This window comes from Molossus molossus, unplaced genomic scaffold (assembly GCF_014108415.1).
Source record: "Molossus molossus isolate mMolMol1 unplaced genomic scaffold, mMolMol1.p scaffold_m16_p_14, whole genome shotgun sequence".
In the NCBI taxonomy this organism is placed as follows: domain Eukaryota; kingdom Metazoa; phylum Chordata; class Mammalia; order Chiroptera; family Molossidae; genus Molossus; species Molossus molossus.
In genome coordinates, this window is record NW_023425349.1 from 7,657,932 (window position 1) to 7,674,158 (window position 16,227).

General features: G+C 58.7%; 1 protein-coding gene across 2 annotated transcripts in view; it reads right to left on the bottom strand.

The window, feature by feature from the left end:
- Nucleotides 1-2,460: 2,460 nt before the first annotated feature.
- The window catches only part of RALGPS1 (Ral GEF with PH domain and SH3 binding motif 1), a 238,776-nt gene continuing 225,009 nt past the window's right edge, over nt 2,461-16,227 (bottom strand). The window contains exons 13-18 of one of the 2 annotated variants that reach the window (XM_036261937.1): nt 11,359-11,442; nt 9,881-9,986; nt 8,119-8,211; nt 7,848-7,953; nt 6,667-6,758; nt 2,461-3,131 (exon numbers count right to left, since the gene is read on the bottom strand). In XM_036261937.1, coding sequence (XP_036117830.1) covers nt 3,102-3,131; nt 6,667-6,758; nt 7,848-7,953; nt 8,119-8,211; nt 9,881-9,986; nt 11,359-11,442 — 511 coding nt within the window. In that variant the 3' untranslated portion in view covers nt 2,461-3,101. The remainder of the gene's footprint in view (nt 3,132-6,666; nt 6,759-7,847; nt 7,954-8,118; nt 8,212-9,880; nt 9,987-11,358; nt 11,443-16,227) is intronic. The other variant, XM_036261938.1, reaches the window with a different exon arrangement.

Below are 16,227 nucleotides of genomic sequence, written 5' to 3' on the forward strand. Positions count from 1 at the left end.
CCACCTGTGAAATCAAAACAGACCCTGCTTGCAAAAGACTTCCCATGTTCACGGGCCATTTTCCACCTGTACAATGACATCCTAAAGGACACACGCCGTGGGCTTCAGAGGTGGGAGGAAGGTGATGAAAGAAATACTGGCCACCTTGGCAAGAAAGGAAAAGCTTTATAAATTCAGTTGGCAAGAGAGAGCGGGTTCTTTCCCAAACAGAATCCCTTCAAGTATCTTCTTTAGGCTCCACGGTGGGACAGGGTGATGAACGGGCTTCTTCAGGGAAGGAGCGGCCACACCCTCTCACTGCGCACGCTCAGAACGATACTTCTGGGGCTGCCCATCGGATCAGCCCTCCAGGACGCATTTCAGCTGTCAGAGCACACTTGGCTGACCTTGACTTACAAAACGTGTCATACTGAAAGGGGTAAAAAGTACTCCCAGGAAGAGGCGAGGGAGCTGGCCATGGTAGTGACACCAGCTACCTGCTCTAGTTTGCAGACAGCATCGTACAATTTTCCTTTTGGGGTGTCATGATCTGTTTGCTTTAAAAAACAAAACAAAACAGCATATGCATGCAAGACATACCATCTTGAATGGTTTCACAAACATTTGTGCACTATGAACAGTCAAAGAGCAAAAACCAGAAACGCTTTCCTCCAGGTGAGGATCCACCCACGGACTTCCCCCCTTTGGGCTTTGTGCCTGGCCCCTCCTGTCCCAGCCTGTGGGCCTACTCATCTGCAGCTTGAGGGGCAAAGTGACGCTGGGAAGACAGTCTGCTCTTCACTCACACGCTTGGCTCCGAGCCCTGCTGGGAGAGCCCGGTGTCTCAGCTTCTCCCTAGGACTCTCTGGTAGGTCAAGGTTAGTACCAGTTCATGGGGACTTGGCCAATGAGGTCTAAACAGATTCTTCAAGAATCCAACCTAAGACTATTTCTAGGAGTGGGTGTGGGATCAGTCTCAATTAGTGAAAAGACTAACACTTTGGAAAGAACTGTAATTGCGCTATTTCAAATTAGGCTCGGAAGAAAACATATGTGAAAGAGAAGAAAAATTTGCAAAGGGCAGAAAATGATCTGATTTAGTGCAGCCTGGATTCCGAGGTTTCTGGTTTGACACGTGTGATATTTCATGTGAGAAAACCCAGGACAACTGGAGAATGGAGAAATACAAGGAAAATAAGTAGCTGATGTTCTAGTCTTACAGGTTCATCCAAACTTAAGACTTTTTAAAAATTATCAGATTGGATGTAGGTGAGATTAACACTGGATGGTTCTGGCGAGAAGCGTTTGGAGTGCTGGGTGTTTCCATTCGGCCTCTCGAAGCCAGTTTGAACAGCTGTCACTATGAATTAGGTGCAGCTGCAGGTGAGTGTGCAAAGCACCCAGGGCCAAGGTGTGACGGCGTCACCTTTCCCCTCCGGACTTTCTCCTGGCATGAAAGCACTCCAGACTTTGTTACTGAGCACAGTAGGCTTGACCTCTAAATAAGGCCCTGATGACAACACCTTTCCTCACCAATTCATTCAGGTTTTCAGAAAACTTGTTACCATTTGATCAAAATATAGTGGTGCATCCTTCAGTTGTTCTCACATTGACCAACCACCATTTACTGGCTAAGATGTCGTTCTGAAGCATCTTGCCCAGAAATGATTCGGGGTGATTTGATGTCTGATCAGTGTGAGCTTGAAAACCATGATAGCAACAAGGACTCAGAAATTCAGTTTCTTTCAGAAAATCCTTATATGGTTTCCTTCTCAGAATTAGGACACCCAGATTTGGGGGTGGGGGGCCATGATGATAAAGCTACCATAAATAAAGTTAATTTTTAATAATTAGTTTGAATAAAAATATATTTGTGCAAAATAAAAGTCACTTAAAGATATGCCAGTGACAGATAAAGGATGTTGTTCACGCGACAAACTCTTCTTAACTGAATGCGGAGCTTGGGCCGTTCCCTCCCCGGGGCTTTGCTCTCGTCACCATGGTCACCAAAAATGTGCCCTTGGGCCTGGATGATGGAAAACTTGCTGGTGACTGGGTCGGGGTAACATTGGGGGAGCTTAAGGCCTCAGTGTCACTCAGCTCCCCAGCGTGATCAGGAACCCCAGCGGGCCCCACCCTGGCAGTGGAGGCAGAGGGGTGAGATGACGGAGCAGAAGCCTCGGCCTGTGGGGAGAGTTGGCGCAGCCATTGGCGGTGAGCGTGGCGGCCTCGAGCTGCTTCTGGGAAGCTGGGACAAGTGTCACAACTTCCCATCCTGCATGGCGGGGGATGGGAAGAGAAGGGCCCTCGGCCCCTGCAGGAGAGGGGAGGGGAGGAAGCAAGCAGGCCAGCGGCCCAGTCCACAGTCCTGAAGCCGAGTCCTGTCTCAGAAGGGCTGACACAACAGGCCTGGAAGGGACTGGCCCGGGAAGCAGGCCTTCCAGATGAATAGCACCCATAGGAACAGAAAACAAGACACAATTTAAGGCATTGCTTGTTTACAGTAAAGGAATGCGAGGGACCCTTAACACAGGAGGGATCTGGGCTCTCACTCTGACCTTCCTTGGTGGCCGAGGCTGTCACTGAAGGTTAAAGCAGGGCCTCACAGCCAATGAAGTGTGCGATGTCACGAGTCTTGTGCCAAAATGCATGTTTCCCGAAGAGTTCACACTCGCTCGCATGCACACGTGGACGGCACCCACACGCCGAGGACGCTTCGGGTTGTATGAAATCTGAGGGGCCTGTGGGGCGACCCGTGCCCTGGGGTGTGCGGTCAGCCCCACACCCTGCTCCAGCTCTCCGCTCCTCTGTGCAGGAGACAGCACTGGGGACCCACGTGGGCCAGAGGCTCTCTAGTCACAGCAGCAGCTGGTGGACAGACGAGGGCCCAGGGGGGTCACGGAGTGTAGCTGCTGAACGAGTGTCATGAGAGTCGCTGGGGATTGGCGGCGGATCCCGCGCTGGGGCCCTCTGGACTGTGAGGCCACAGGCGGCGTGGCCCAGAGTCCCGCTGTGAGTCTCCCAGCACCCTGGCGGATGGCTGTGCCCAGGGCCTGCGCTCACCACCGGTCCCGGGCAGGGCTTCCAGAAGCCTCTGAAGTCACGCCAAGTCCTGCAGAGACTTACTCAAATGACATAAGGTTTGCCGGTACCTAGAAGAGAAAGCTCAGCCTTCTGTCAGAGTTCCGACCCTTCGGATGGGGACGAGGGGTGGTCCCTAAAGGGTGGGCCAGGCCTTGCCCAGGACTGAGTGAGCATGCCAGGTGGGGGAGGCCCAGCAGTAGTGACCCTGCGCTAAGTGACTGCTCTGAACACTGCGCATGCGTTGTGGCCTGGCGTCCTCACAGCCCGAGGCAGGTATTGGCAGAGTCCCCATTATAAAGAGGAGGAAACTGAGGCTTAGAGAGGTGATGTCCACAGCCGGTAAGTGGCAGGGCTAAGACACCAGATCCCATGCTCTAACCCGGATCCCTGGGTCCAAGTCAAACTGAGAGGACACAGATCCTGCAGAGATGGGGGAGGGGCGGTAGGACCAGCGCATGGAAGCACAATGAGTAAGCTTGGGGAGATCAGGAACCCCAAGACCTCCCCAGAGCTATGTCCCCAGGACATGATCCCAGCTCCCTTTACTGGGGGGTCCCAGCCCCCAAGGTCAGGGTGTTGCCCCCTCCCCTCAAAGCGGCTAACATGCCCCCAGCCCCGGGCCTCCTCTGCCCACCGTGCTGGGCGGCTCCAGGTCTGAGGAAAAGCACTTTCATCAAACACAGTTCCACCCTGGTGTCAGTGTGGACACAGTGATGGGCTGGACCGCGCGCCTCTCGCACAGGAAGCGGTCACCAGGGTCACTGCGGGACGGCTGTTAGGAAGTCAGGCGAGGGGATGAGGTGAGCTGCACGCCTGAGGGAGGACTCTTAGGAACACACCGCAGGGAAGCGGGTCACGGAAGAGAATATTCAGTTATGGTTCTGTTTATGAAAAACGTTTTAAAAAATGTACCCCAGGCAAGACAGTAAGGAAACCGATACATGTGCTAACATTCTGCAGGAATGGTAAACAAATCAGGAGTTATGGGGTTATGAGGTTTAAACATTAGACAAACCATTTTAAGAAATGCAATTCCCCCAAAAAGAAAACTGATCTTGACGACTGGACTTCCCACAGGAGCAGATGCGTTTGTGCACCCGACCCTGCGCCCTCCTGTCGCCACCGCACGGAAGGACTTGCTGGAACACCCTCTGCTGTGGAATGTTCGGCTGTCGCCAGTGTTTGATTACTATATACAGCAGAGAGCAGGAGAATTTGGTTGAAAGTAAATTAGAAATAAAAAGGGAAAAGAATGGAAAACTAATGGTCCCACTTCCCTAGCTCTAAAAATTAAACAAAAATACGGAAAAGTGGCAAAATCTTGCCATGGCACCCCCACATTTGCCACACATGAAATGCAATCCATTCGTCCTTCCGCCCAAACACCTGCTCTGCCACCTGGGTTTGACCCAGTTCCCTGCCACCTGCTGTGCCTGCTGCCAGCTCGGCTGCCCTCCCAGAGGGCCAACGGGCTCTCGCTCAGAGGACCATCGGCGCTCCTGGCTGCGGCCCCGCCGTGCCACCACGGGCGGACAGCAAGGCCCTGTTCCCTCCCCTCCACCACTGTCCTGGTCCCTGTCAGGCCGGGAGCCACCCCAGCCTCCTGCTCACAGGTCACTCAGAGCTAATGAGGGGTCCGGGACACACGTGGTGTGACCCGTGCCGAGGAGGCCAGGACGTTCTTCCTCCTAATGTGACCAGAGGTGGCACCGGCCTTGTTCAAGCCCCAATGCCTTGTTCATCTAGAGGTGACTGGCCACCCAGCACCAAACCCCCGGCCCGCCCACAGGCAGACGGGCCTCCACACTGGATTCTCGCAGCGGTTCCCGCCTTTTTCATCTCACGGCACGTCAACCAACTACTGAGTTCTGCAGTGTACCAAAAATACATATTTTTGCCAATCTGACAGAAAAATCGGTATAATTTTGATTTATTCACACCGAACGGCTATGGTAGTATTGGCTGCTGCTATTTTTTACTTGACAATCGAAGGGAAAAGGCAGTGTTCCTGACTAGTCAGGCACATTGCATGTTTACACAGGTCCCGTGGCACAGCGGCTGGAAATCGCTGGTTCAAAGTAAACAGGTAGGAAGCACTCTAGGACAGGGTTACGGCTTCTCGTGTATCATCTGAATGTTTACACGCACACGTGCGGAGAGTGACCACGCCCGTGCACGTCAGCGCTCTGCCGCCTGCTGCTGCACTCGCACCCGGGCTCTGGGCGCCACACCCAGCTCTGCCGCCAGCTCTCCAACTGCACGCGGGGATGGACTGAGGGGCCGAGGCTCCCAGGTGCCTTGCTCTCGAGGACAGCGCCGCAGTGGGCATGGGGGAGCGCACCCCTTGGGCGAATCCCTAGCAGGCGGAGGCGAGCCCACAGGCCCCAGTGCCATCGGTTCTGAGCTTCCCGGGGTACCTTGAGTTTCTCCTTGTGTGGGTCTTGTCCTGTCTACTGTGTCAGACTTTCTGCTAATTCTGCTTTCTGGTTTCTTCTCATCTATAGTTGGGTTAGCTTGTCATACGTGTCCTCGTGAACAGGACAGAACAGGGAACAGCCGCGAGAGGCCCACCGCCGCTCACGAGAACGGGTTTGAGGGCAGGTGACTGAGCTGCGACCAGCACAGCTGAGGTCCCTCCCCTGCCGGACCCCTGCCTGGTGTGAGCTCGCCTTGGCTGAGACCCCCTCAGACCCAGGGCTGCTGCCTCCCAGCTGCTCCTACCTTTGCTGCCACCGTCTACTCCAAGCCCTGGTGCCCCTTCCCCAGACCCAGAGGAACCCACTCCCCAGCTCCCTCCTCTGGCCGGGCCCTGGGGAGCTCAGGGTGGCCCACAGACTGGGCGCAGCGGCCCAGGGCTGCCACCCACCTGACTCCCATGAGGAACCTCCGCTGCAGGCCGCCTGGGAGGGGTGAGGCCTGAGAGCCCAGGGTGGCAAGCACAGACTCTGGAGTGGGGCAGGCCGGGGGAGGCCACGGCTAGTGTCTGCCACTTCTGAGCCTCAGTGTCCTGGGTATAAAATGGAGGCAGGGAGAGGACCTGCCTCGCAGGGGTACTGGGAGGCCTGGGCCAGGTCCTGCACGTGAAGCGTTTCGAGTGAGGCCTGGTCCTGGGTCGGGTGGGTGTGGTTGGGGAGGGAGGGGGCCGAGCCGCCAGCCAGGTCCAGCAGCCCAGAGCCCCGCGCGGCAGCAGCCCAGTCAGCGCCCAGTACGTGGGCTGTTGTGATGACTATTCCCGGGAAGCCAGTCGGGCAGTGAGGAGTGTTCCCATGAATCAACTTTGGGGGGATGCTCTAAATGCATGCTGTGGCTTAAACCTTGGGGCGATGTAGCATCTGCCACCTACCTGTCCCTGATGGCTATTTCTGTGCACTTCCTTCAGTGGGCCAAACATAGGGACTAGACTCAAAGTTCTGGTCTGAACCCGGGCTACGTTGTAAGCTGAGCAGGGGCGCCCTGTCTCATGGGAAAAGGCAGATCAAAGGATGCCTGAGAGCCTAGCGGATTGGCTCTGGGGGAAGGAGGTAACCTTGTTTTCTATGGGCCTTCAGTCCCAAGGGTGAGAGAGGGTATTTCGGGTGACAAGCAGGATTTTGGTGACTTTACCTGAGGCCTGTTGCTTTTACATGCATCATCCAAATGCTTGTGCCACAGTATTGCATGAAACCGGGAGCCAGTCTGGAACTTGTAAACATTGCCTGATGGACAGAGAAGCCAGTGGTTAAGAGGGTCACAGAGGAGGGGCTGCCTGTGACCATGACATGAAATTAAAGGTGGACATGGGTCACTAAACTAAGGACAGTCAAGAGCAGCCCAATGCAAGCCTGGGTTTGCTGAAGAGGGAAATGCCACCCCCCCGCCCCCGCCCCAGACCACCACGACCACCACGACCACCACCGTACTCCCGGGCTGTCTCTTTGGCCCTGGGCTCTTAACCATTTTGGGGCCATGTGGCCCTTTGGCTCTGGTGACGCCTGTGGAACCTTGTCAGAGTAATGTTTCAAATGCATAAAATCAAACATGAAGGAGATCAACACTGAAATAAGTGGCCAAACTACTAGGAAGCAAATGCGCGACGCGGTCCTGTCCATGCTTCTCCGCCGAGGCGAGCCGGCCGGGCAGGTGCGAGGCTGGCTGCAGTGTGCCATGTGAAGACACCTGTGGTTTCTCTCGGAGGTGCCATCACAGGTATTGTGATTATTCCAGTAGTTCAGACTCCAAGGCCTGGGCAATTGAGGGCTACCGAGGAGACTGGTGTGAGCTTTTCCGAACGACAGTGCAGACAGGGCTCCTGGACAAGCTGGTGTCCAGAACTTTCCCTCCATCCCAGCATGGCAAGGGGTATGGACAGAACCAAGAGGAACTGGGGGACAACCAGCACATTCAAATTGGAGCGTTTGTAAAAGAGTTCTCTGATTTGGCCTTGGGTCAGGACACTGTCGGAGTCTCATGGGTGTCCCCAGAATCTCCCAAGGCCCAAGACCCGTACGGCCACATGGTCACTGCCTCCTCCAGCGTGACATTGTTTACTCCAAGAGCCTGAGGCTCCAGCTCAGGGGTGAGGGCCCCAGTGGCCACAGGTGAGGCCACACGAAGGACTCCCCAGCCACGTGCTATGTGCTCGGTGGACACAGTGACCACCGTCTAGTGAGGGGACCCCGAGAGCATTAGAATCTAAAGCAAAGAGAAAGCTACAACCTCAAAAGTTCCCATTGTTCCAAATGCACACTTAGCAGAAGAGGAAGCAGGCGGAGAGGAGCGCAGACCCAGCTGCAGGCCCTGCCCACCTTTGTCAGGGTTGTTCAGCTGGAAGATGTCCGGATGCTCGGGGTCGTCGGGCAGCTGCACCATCCAGCCCACGATGGACACCTTTTTGCCAGGCGTGGATTTGTACTGGAGAAGAACAGCGCATAGCCAGGAGGCTCACATCCTCCCTCCCCAAAAGGCTGACCTGGGCCACACCAGGCTCCTTCCGCCCAGGGCCTGCCCCACTCCCCCCACGCCCCCCAGTTCACACAGATAAAGCCCCAGCACAGGGAGTCCTTTCGGGGGACTTACGTGTTTCCTGTCTGTGCCCCGCAAGGACTTGGCTCCGTAGTACAGGAGGGTGGATCCTGAGAGGATGACCCAGTACCTGGTCCACGAGGCCAGCTACACGGGGAGGGAGGCCGAGTGGCAGCACTGGGAGTGGTGGGGCAGAGCCCGGCCCTTGCCCCAGGCAGTCCCTACCCCAGTGCCACCCGGGACCCAGAGGAGGCAGACCGTCCTCGTCCTCGGCGTGCCCTGAGCTCAGCCCTGAGCCGCGGCCCTCTGCACTCCCTCACAGGGCCCTTCCTCCTCCTCTCCTCGGGGCCGTGCCAAGGCTGCTGTCTGTGTTCAGGCGGCGGGGGGACCATTTCTGAAACCCAGACGTGTACACCTGGCCGAGGACAGTGTCTGCACGGCCGTGCTCTTGGACGTGTGGCCGGAGGCGGGAAACCGCGCAGGCTGGCTGCAGCAGGCTCCGGCCCTCCAGGCCAGGAGGCTGGCACTGGCGTTCGGCCCACTCTTGGGTGGGGAAATCCCTTCGGTGGGCCTCTGGTTCTGGGAGGAACAGGGCTGAGTGCACGGAGCACGCTGCGCTGCATCACAACCTGAAGACCCTCCTGCTGGGCGCAGTCGAGCCACAGATCTGAAAGCGGTGGGCACCCACAGGCGTGGGTGACAGACACGCACACGCATGTCGAACACTTATCTTTACTCAGTGTAAGGAATTCCATTATTTTCTGTCCTACTTAAAAAAAGCAACAGGTCATCCTGAACTGATTTCATCACCCCCTAGTGGACTGAGCAGCATTTGGGGAAACACGGCTTGTTAGGTCTCGCTCTGGCCTCGGAGTGGCTGGGCCTGAACTCTGGATACAGGAGAGAGGCAGGCAGGTAGGTCCAACAGGCTAGATACAGGGCCCCAGGTCACAGGATGCTCTGTGACACCCTGGGTTCAAGGACAGAGTATGGCCCAGAGATGGGGCGAAGACTCCTCCTCACTCACGAACCACCTGGCACCTGCAGACGGGGAGTCTGGAGGCAGCACCTGGACTAGGGCCCGGGGGGAGTGGGCATCTTCATGGGTGCTGGTAGGAGGGGCATCTCCAAGAGGCTCCACGGGCAGCGGGTGGGCAGGCAGGGGTCAGGGGCAGGCAGGGGTCAGGGGCAGGCAGGGTCAGAGCAGGGCAGGCAGGGGTCAGGGGCAGGCAGGGACAGAGCAGGGGAGGCAGGGGTCAGGGGCAGGCAGGGGTCAGGGGCAGGCAGGGACAGAGCAGAGACAAGCAGACGCTGCTCACAGGCAGGTTTGCAGGTAGCTGACCGTGGGTGGAAATAACAGAGAGGCCTTTGCAAGGGGCTGAGGCCCTGCTGCGGGTGGGGTCGTGGGGCCAGGACATCTAGGTCCAGCATGGGTGACCTGGGGGCTAGTGGTGGTGCCTGAAAGGCCTCCTGATTTCCTGTCCCTGTCATACTGTGACTTGTCTTATGACGTTGCTGGGGGTGGAGAGGGACCGGGGCTGGGAACACCCCAGGCCGTGCTGCCCTTCTTAGGGGCAGTGTCCACCCTAGCTCCCGGCTCCCAGGCAAACTGCCCAGCTCCCATCACTGCAGGCTCACTGTGCGCACCGCTGTGCATGTGAGGTCTTGCCAAGTCCTTTAGGACGCAGGCACTGTTTTATCCAATTTGCAGACGTGTGAACCGAGTTCCTCAGCCTGGAACCCTGGCTGGCTGCTCTCTGGAGCTCAGGTCCGGCTGAGGCCCGCGCTGCCCCTGACCCAAGGAGTCCGCACTTACCGCGGGCTTCCGCCCTTCCTTGAGCAGCGTTTTCCTTCTCAGAGGCCCCTCCATGGTGGGCACTGCTGCCGAGCTCCCCAGCGTACAGGTGCACGGGCCAGTGGGGCTGAGGGGAGACCGCCGGTCAGACAGCGCCTGGAGGAGCTGAGGTCAGGACCCTCCTACTCACGGGGTGCGCGGTGCTGCCTCAGACCGGAGGACTCACCAGGGCTGGGCAAGGCCAGGGACGGAGGGCCCGAGGCCGCAGAGAGCACGAGGAAGGTGGCCTGGGCTCACCCGCACCGGGAGCTCGCCCCCCTCGTCTGTCTGAGTGCCGCAAAACTCTGCATCTGGTGGCCTAGCTCCGTGACCCAGGCCCCAGGTAGCACCTACACCCGATCCCGCCCCTGACGGCTGCCGGGGCTCACACCTGTGGGCTTCCTCTCCACTTGGGGAATTGGGGGATTACGTAGCCCCTCCTTTTGTGCTGGCAGGAGGCTGGGAGGAGCACCGAGGAAGTGGGAGCGTGGGGGCGCAGTGAGAAGGGAGCACAGCCCCCCCCATCCCGTCCCTCCTGCTGCCCCGGGGCTTCGGGCGCCACCTGTGGGTGAAGACGGCCAAGTGCAGTGCCAGCCCAGCCTCTCTCCTAAGCTCCAATCAGAAAGCAGGAGCTTCTGCTCACTGGAAGGCACCCCACAGGCACCCCCGCAGGATGCTCCCCGCTCATTCCCGTGAAGGGCACCACTACCCACCCAGCTGCTTGAGCCAGAAACCTAGGGGTTTCCTTCTCTTACTCCCCACCCTTGCAACGCCTGACTGCCCATCGCAGCCGCCCCACTCCCCCATCGCAGCCACCCCACTCCCCCATCGCAGCCACCCCACTCCCCCATCGCAGCCACCCCACTCCCCCCAGCTAAGGGCAGAGCTTGATCTTCCTTTGAACCACGGCCCACGCTCAGCCCTGGCCTCGGCATCCTCGCCCGTCCCCCCATGTGCCCTCCAGGTCGCCCCGCCTCTCCTTCCCTCCTGTCTCATACCCAAGCCTCCATTGCTCTGAGACCACCACCCTTACCCTCTGCTGGATGTGGCTCTGCCCTCCGTTCCCGCCTCATCTCACACCCCACCCCTCTTGTTTCTTACACCGACTTTCCTTCAGACTGTCCCCCGCTCTTCCTGCCTAAGGCCCCGTGGACTGTCCCTCTGCCCGGGGCATCTGGTAAGCCCTCTGCCTGCCCTCCCTTTATTCATCAGGTCAATTCCCATCTCTCCTCCAGTCATTTCTCCAGGGAGCCCTTCCCTATGCTCCGCTCCCAGAGCACCCCCTTCTCTGGGATCATGGGCACCGGTGACTCCGCTCCGCTCCTGCTCCTTCTGTAGCAGCATCCTCCTGGTCCCAGGCAGAGGCCGTGCCCATCATTCACGGCCTCCAGCACGGTGCTGGGCACCCACAGGCACCCCATGCCTCTGTCGAACAGGCGAACACATGAATAAATGAATACCTGTAGACGCAGCTCCGGGTTCTGGGAGAATTCCGAACGGGAACCCGCCAGTTGGGCCCCAGCGTGGCGTAGAGACGTCCCCTGCTTCGGAGGGAAAAGGTTGAATTTTAGCAACAGGCTGGGAAGACCAGATGCTCTGAGAGGCAAGAGCATCTCAGGCTGTGATCATTAGCTCAGGAAGCCCCACCCCAACTCCACCCCTGCCTCCTCGGTCATGCTATGAGCACGTCGGGGGACATCCGAGCTGCCAGGTCAGCGAACCAACACCCCCAGCGCCGCCGCCCAGGCAAGCTCCCAGGTCTCCAGGTGACCGTCTCGAGGCTGGCAAGGCAGTGAGCGGACGGGCTGCTCTACAGAAAACAATGAATCTGCTCATTTCTGCAAAGCTGCTGCACTTCACCACAGCTGGCAGCACTGTCGGGCACAACCAGGTGTGTCACCACACGGTCACTAAGAGCAGCAGCAGCAGCTCGAGGCTCACTCAGGAGCCTCCAAGGCTGCTTTCATCTCAGCCACGCCCAGGATTCACGGCCGGGCAGGGTCTGACAGCGAGCATTGCTGTGGTGACATCCTACATACAGGGGGAGTCTCCTCATTTGATCTGACTTCCTGCTGAGCCGCTAGTGCGGAGCTGGAGATGGACCCTCCCTTCTCAGAGCTGCATCCTCTGGCCCCTGCTCCCAACCTTTCTTCTCAGGGGTCTTCTTTCCCCGGCACCCCAGGAAAGTGTGCAGCCATGGACTGTCGGTGACCACCAGTAGTTCCTCAGACCCATGACGTGGTGGTGCTGCCACCTCTGTCCATCATTCTGTCCCCTCTTTGGAGACCGTCTGTGGGTGCATACCTAACAGATGTTTGGCAGGACTGACAAGTGTGGATGGAGGGCTTTGGGTCAGCATCTTCCAACCAGCCTCGCCATTCCGTGTTCCTCCTAAGGACCGAGGTGTCCCACGTGCACAGGCTAGGGCAGTGCGGGGACGCCAGCGGCCCACGGAGCAGTCACAGTCAGAGCGCTCCTGAGAGCCAGGCCACACACACCCTCACTGGAGCCTTGTCAGCCCATTAACCTCTCCAGAGTGGGGAAACTGAGGCACCGTGAGGTGGGGACACTTGGCAGAGGCATGTGCCTGGTTAGCCAGGATCTGAACCCAGGTCCGTCTGACCATAGCCCAGCTCCGCCCACACCTCTCAGGGTGGGAAGAGGCTAAGGTGTCGTGTGGTGGGGTCTGCTGGGGGCTGGGCCCAGGTTTGGAGCCAGCTCCGGGCGGCTTCCTGGCGTTCTCGGGAGGCACCCCTGTTTCTGCTGCAGCGCAATGGGCTGTGGGGTCTGTGAGGCTGGCTGGGCCTCCTGGGGCAGGGCCTCCTTCGGGTCCCTGGTCCCTGGGTTTCCCAGTGGGGTGTTTCCCGGTGGCTTTGGCTTCCTGGCACTAAAGAGCAGCTGCTGCTCATGGACTGCCCGCCAGGAGACAACCCAGCGCTTTCGTACGGGGTCCCTCCCAGCTCGGGGAAGGGCACCACCCTCCCCCACTGGCCTGTGCTTGGGGATAGGATAGGTGCTCACAGAGGGAGGCTGGCTTTCCCATGTGGGAGGCCCAGGTGGGCAGTCAGAGCCCGCTCTCCCTGGAGCCGGGGGAGTAACCCCGGCCTGGAAGGGCAGTGTAAAGGTGACTCCTCCCTGAGCCAGATTTTAGGAGACTGGAGTTGGGGCCACGGTGGCCAGCCTTCCCGCCCGAGGTGAGCCCGCAGGCTGGAGGGCGGTGTGACGTGGGGCAGCTCCGCTGGGCCAGGCGACCGAGCACAGCAGAGGAGCCAGGGAGAGGCCGGTCACTTCCCTGCTCTGAGAAGATCTGTCATTCGAATGTTCAGAGCCACAAAATGCAAAATGAACGGGCAGTGGTGTCTGGCGAGCTCCAGAAACCGGGGTTTCTCTGAATGACACGGGGCTCCCACCCCAGAGCCACGGGCACCGTGGGCAGCGTCGTGCTGAACACATGGCTGAGCAGACTGTACCCAGGAAGGCCATTTTGCTTTCCCTTCCAGGGATGGACCTTGGGGGTGGCAGGGAGGAGGGCTGCAGCTAGACAACCTTGCTCATGGGAAGTCTGGTCTGGAGAAGATGGGGGCTAGCAACCAAGTAGAACACCTTAGTCCCCAAGGGTGTGCAAGATGGTGATGACGATGGTGACAGGATGAAGGGAGCTCGGGACGGTGGGATGGTGGGGTGCCGGATGGTGGTGAGGAGGGGTGGCAGCTTCCAGCTCATGTGCTAAGCGGTATTCACGCACTGTCCTGTCTGAGTAAACACTGTGAGGCGCACTGTTCTTACCCCACCGCGGAGATAAGGGATCTGAGGCGTGGGAGGTGGAGTAGCTTGCCCAAGGTCACAGCACTGGAGGGAGGAGGCCTGGGTGGTGCTGCTGAGGTGGGAGCAGCCAGGGTCCTGCTTGGCCAATAGCATCACGAGAACTCAGACTAGCCAAACAGGCCTGCAAGACACCTTCCCCTTGAGAGTTTTCGGGGTACACACTGAATGTATCTTGGGGGATACATTTCATAATTTAACCCTGAGTCCCTGTTCCTGATCTAGGAGGTTGGGGGGCAGGGAGAAGTCTTGGATAATAATTACATGGAGACCTCAGTAATCTTGTCTATCTCAAGTGCACGGAGCCCCTGGTGGGAGTGTACCTGGGGGAGGGTCCAGGTGAGTGTCCATCAACGGGTCCACCTGCACCAGCAAACCCTGGTGGGACGCCCTGGCCACTTCCTGGTGACTCCCTCTCCTCTGCAGGCAGGAAGCTGCCCCCCGAGCTCTGCTGGACCCCGGGACAGCTCTCCAGCAGACTTGTCGGAGGGCGTGTACTGCCTGCAAGTCACTCACTCTCTGGGCAACGTCCCTGATCACTAGGAGCCACACTCCACAGCGAGCTCAGCTGAGCGGCCAGAACGAGGCCTGGTCCGCGCCAAGTCAATCAGCTCTTCTCTCCGGCCGTTAGGAGCCACGCTGGAGCGACGAGAGCCAGGCTCCGTGGCTGGCTGACGCTGTGAGGTGTCCAGCGCCCCTCGGCGAGCTGACAGTCCAGAAGTCAGGTCTGCCAAGAGGGGAGCAGAGCCGATCTCCACAGAAAAGGATCGACACGGGACAGAGGAGAGGGCTGCCCACTTCCGAGGACCCGACGGGGGCGGTGAGCACTGGACGGAGAGGTCGGGGCAGACTTCTCAGCTACCTGTGAAGCCCCAGCAACTTACGGGCAGGGCCCAGCCCTTGTCAGCTAGGCCAAGGACAGGGTCAAGAGAAAGGCCCAAGCACCGCTGCCACCGTTCTCAGAGGGGCCTGAGCTCCTGGGTGGAGCCTCAGTTGCCAGACTTCAGTGTTTGCAGCTGGGAATGAGGCAAGAAATGGCCCCCTTGAGGGAGAGCGATGCCAGAGCTGGGCTCTCAGCCCACCGGGCCAGCGAGGCGCACGGCAGGATGGAGGACCCGAGCAGGACGGGCGTGCGGAGAGCACCCTGACACCAGCCACTCTCATGGCTGCACTCCAGTTGAAATGGGCCCTCACCTCCAGGATGGCCTCCAGAGCTTCACCTCCCTCTCCCAAACGCCGTGGCATTCGGGGCTCAAGAGGCACCCTTGTACCTGGCACACCGGGGTGTCTGCAGACCCTGATCTCAGGGGGGAAAGAGTGTCTACAAACTCAGACTTGAGGGAAGCAGGCTCAGGGCCCAGCTGCCACGACTCTGCTTTCCTGGGGTCTCCCTAAGGTGCCAGAAGGCTGCAGCAGCTGAGAACCAGCGAACCCCACAGGGCAGCAATCGCAACCTCCAGCCTCAACAGCCTAGAGCCCCGGTGCGGCCAGCAGCCGGCTGCCTCTCTTAAAGGGCCCTCCCACTGTTCAGTCACCTGGAGGCTGGCCAGGGCAGGTGGACACTTGCCTTCTTATAGTCCCTCCACTCCGTAACGGCGGGACTGCCGCCAGGGAATTTTCTCTTCACCCGACCCAGCCTTACACCCCTGGACCACTTGCTTCCTGGCAAGAGGTACCTACTGAGTGAGATTCATAAAAATCCCAAAATAACTTTCCCAACTGTAGTACCTCCACCGATGTGCTAAGAATTTCCCGTGGGCACCTTCCCTGCAGAGGGGAGGGGCTGAGGCCGAGAGGCTGAGACAGGCCAAGGTCACTGAGACAGCAAGCGGACCTGGCGGCAGGCCGGCTGCAGGCGGTGGGCAGAGGCCAGGCCAGATCTCACCGTGAGGCCCGCGGAACTTCAGGGACGAGGGTGCGTCCTGGAGCCAGCTCTCCTGCAGTGACTCCGAGAGACACCAAGCATTCCCGGCGCCTCTCCCTCCTGGCTCACAGCCCAGGCCTCACAGCCTCCTCAGGGCCCAGGCCCGCTTGAGGCCCACGGTGATCCTCTTCACCAAATGTCCTTGGGCTTCTGCTTAACCAGCACCCCGACAGGGGCACCCCTGAACCTGCAGTCTGATCTGGCCCCCACTGGACACTCCCTGCCATTGCTGACCTATCTCTGCCTCCCAAACGGCTGGGAGCGGTGACCAGCTCCTAATCTGTCCGGGGAGCAGGGAGAAGCAGCCTCTGCCCCTCCCTCCAGGGGCGGCCTCGTCTCCCCACCACGTTCTCCGCCTCCTCACCCGTGCTCTGCGGCACGCCGGCCACGCCAGCCGGGGAGGTGGCCCAGTGCTTCGTACCGAACTCAGATGCATTTTCATACTACCTCTTAAAAACAGATCAGTAAACAATTCTGACGTCTTCAGTAAAAAAAGTTGAATGTTAATTTTTCTGGTTTTAAAAGAAACATTTACCCATTGTGGAAAAGTGGAGAATATAGAAAACAAACAAACAAAAGCCTC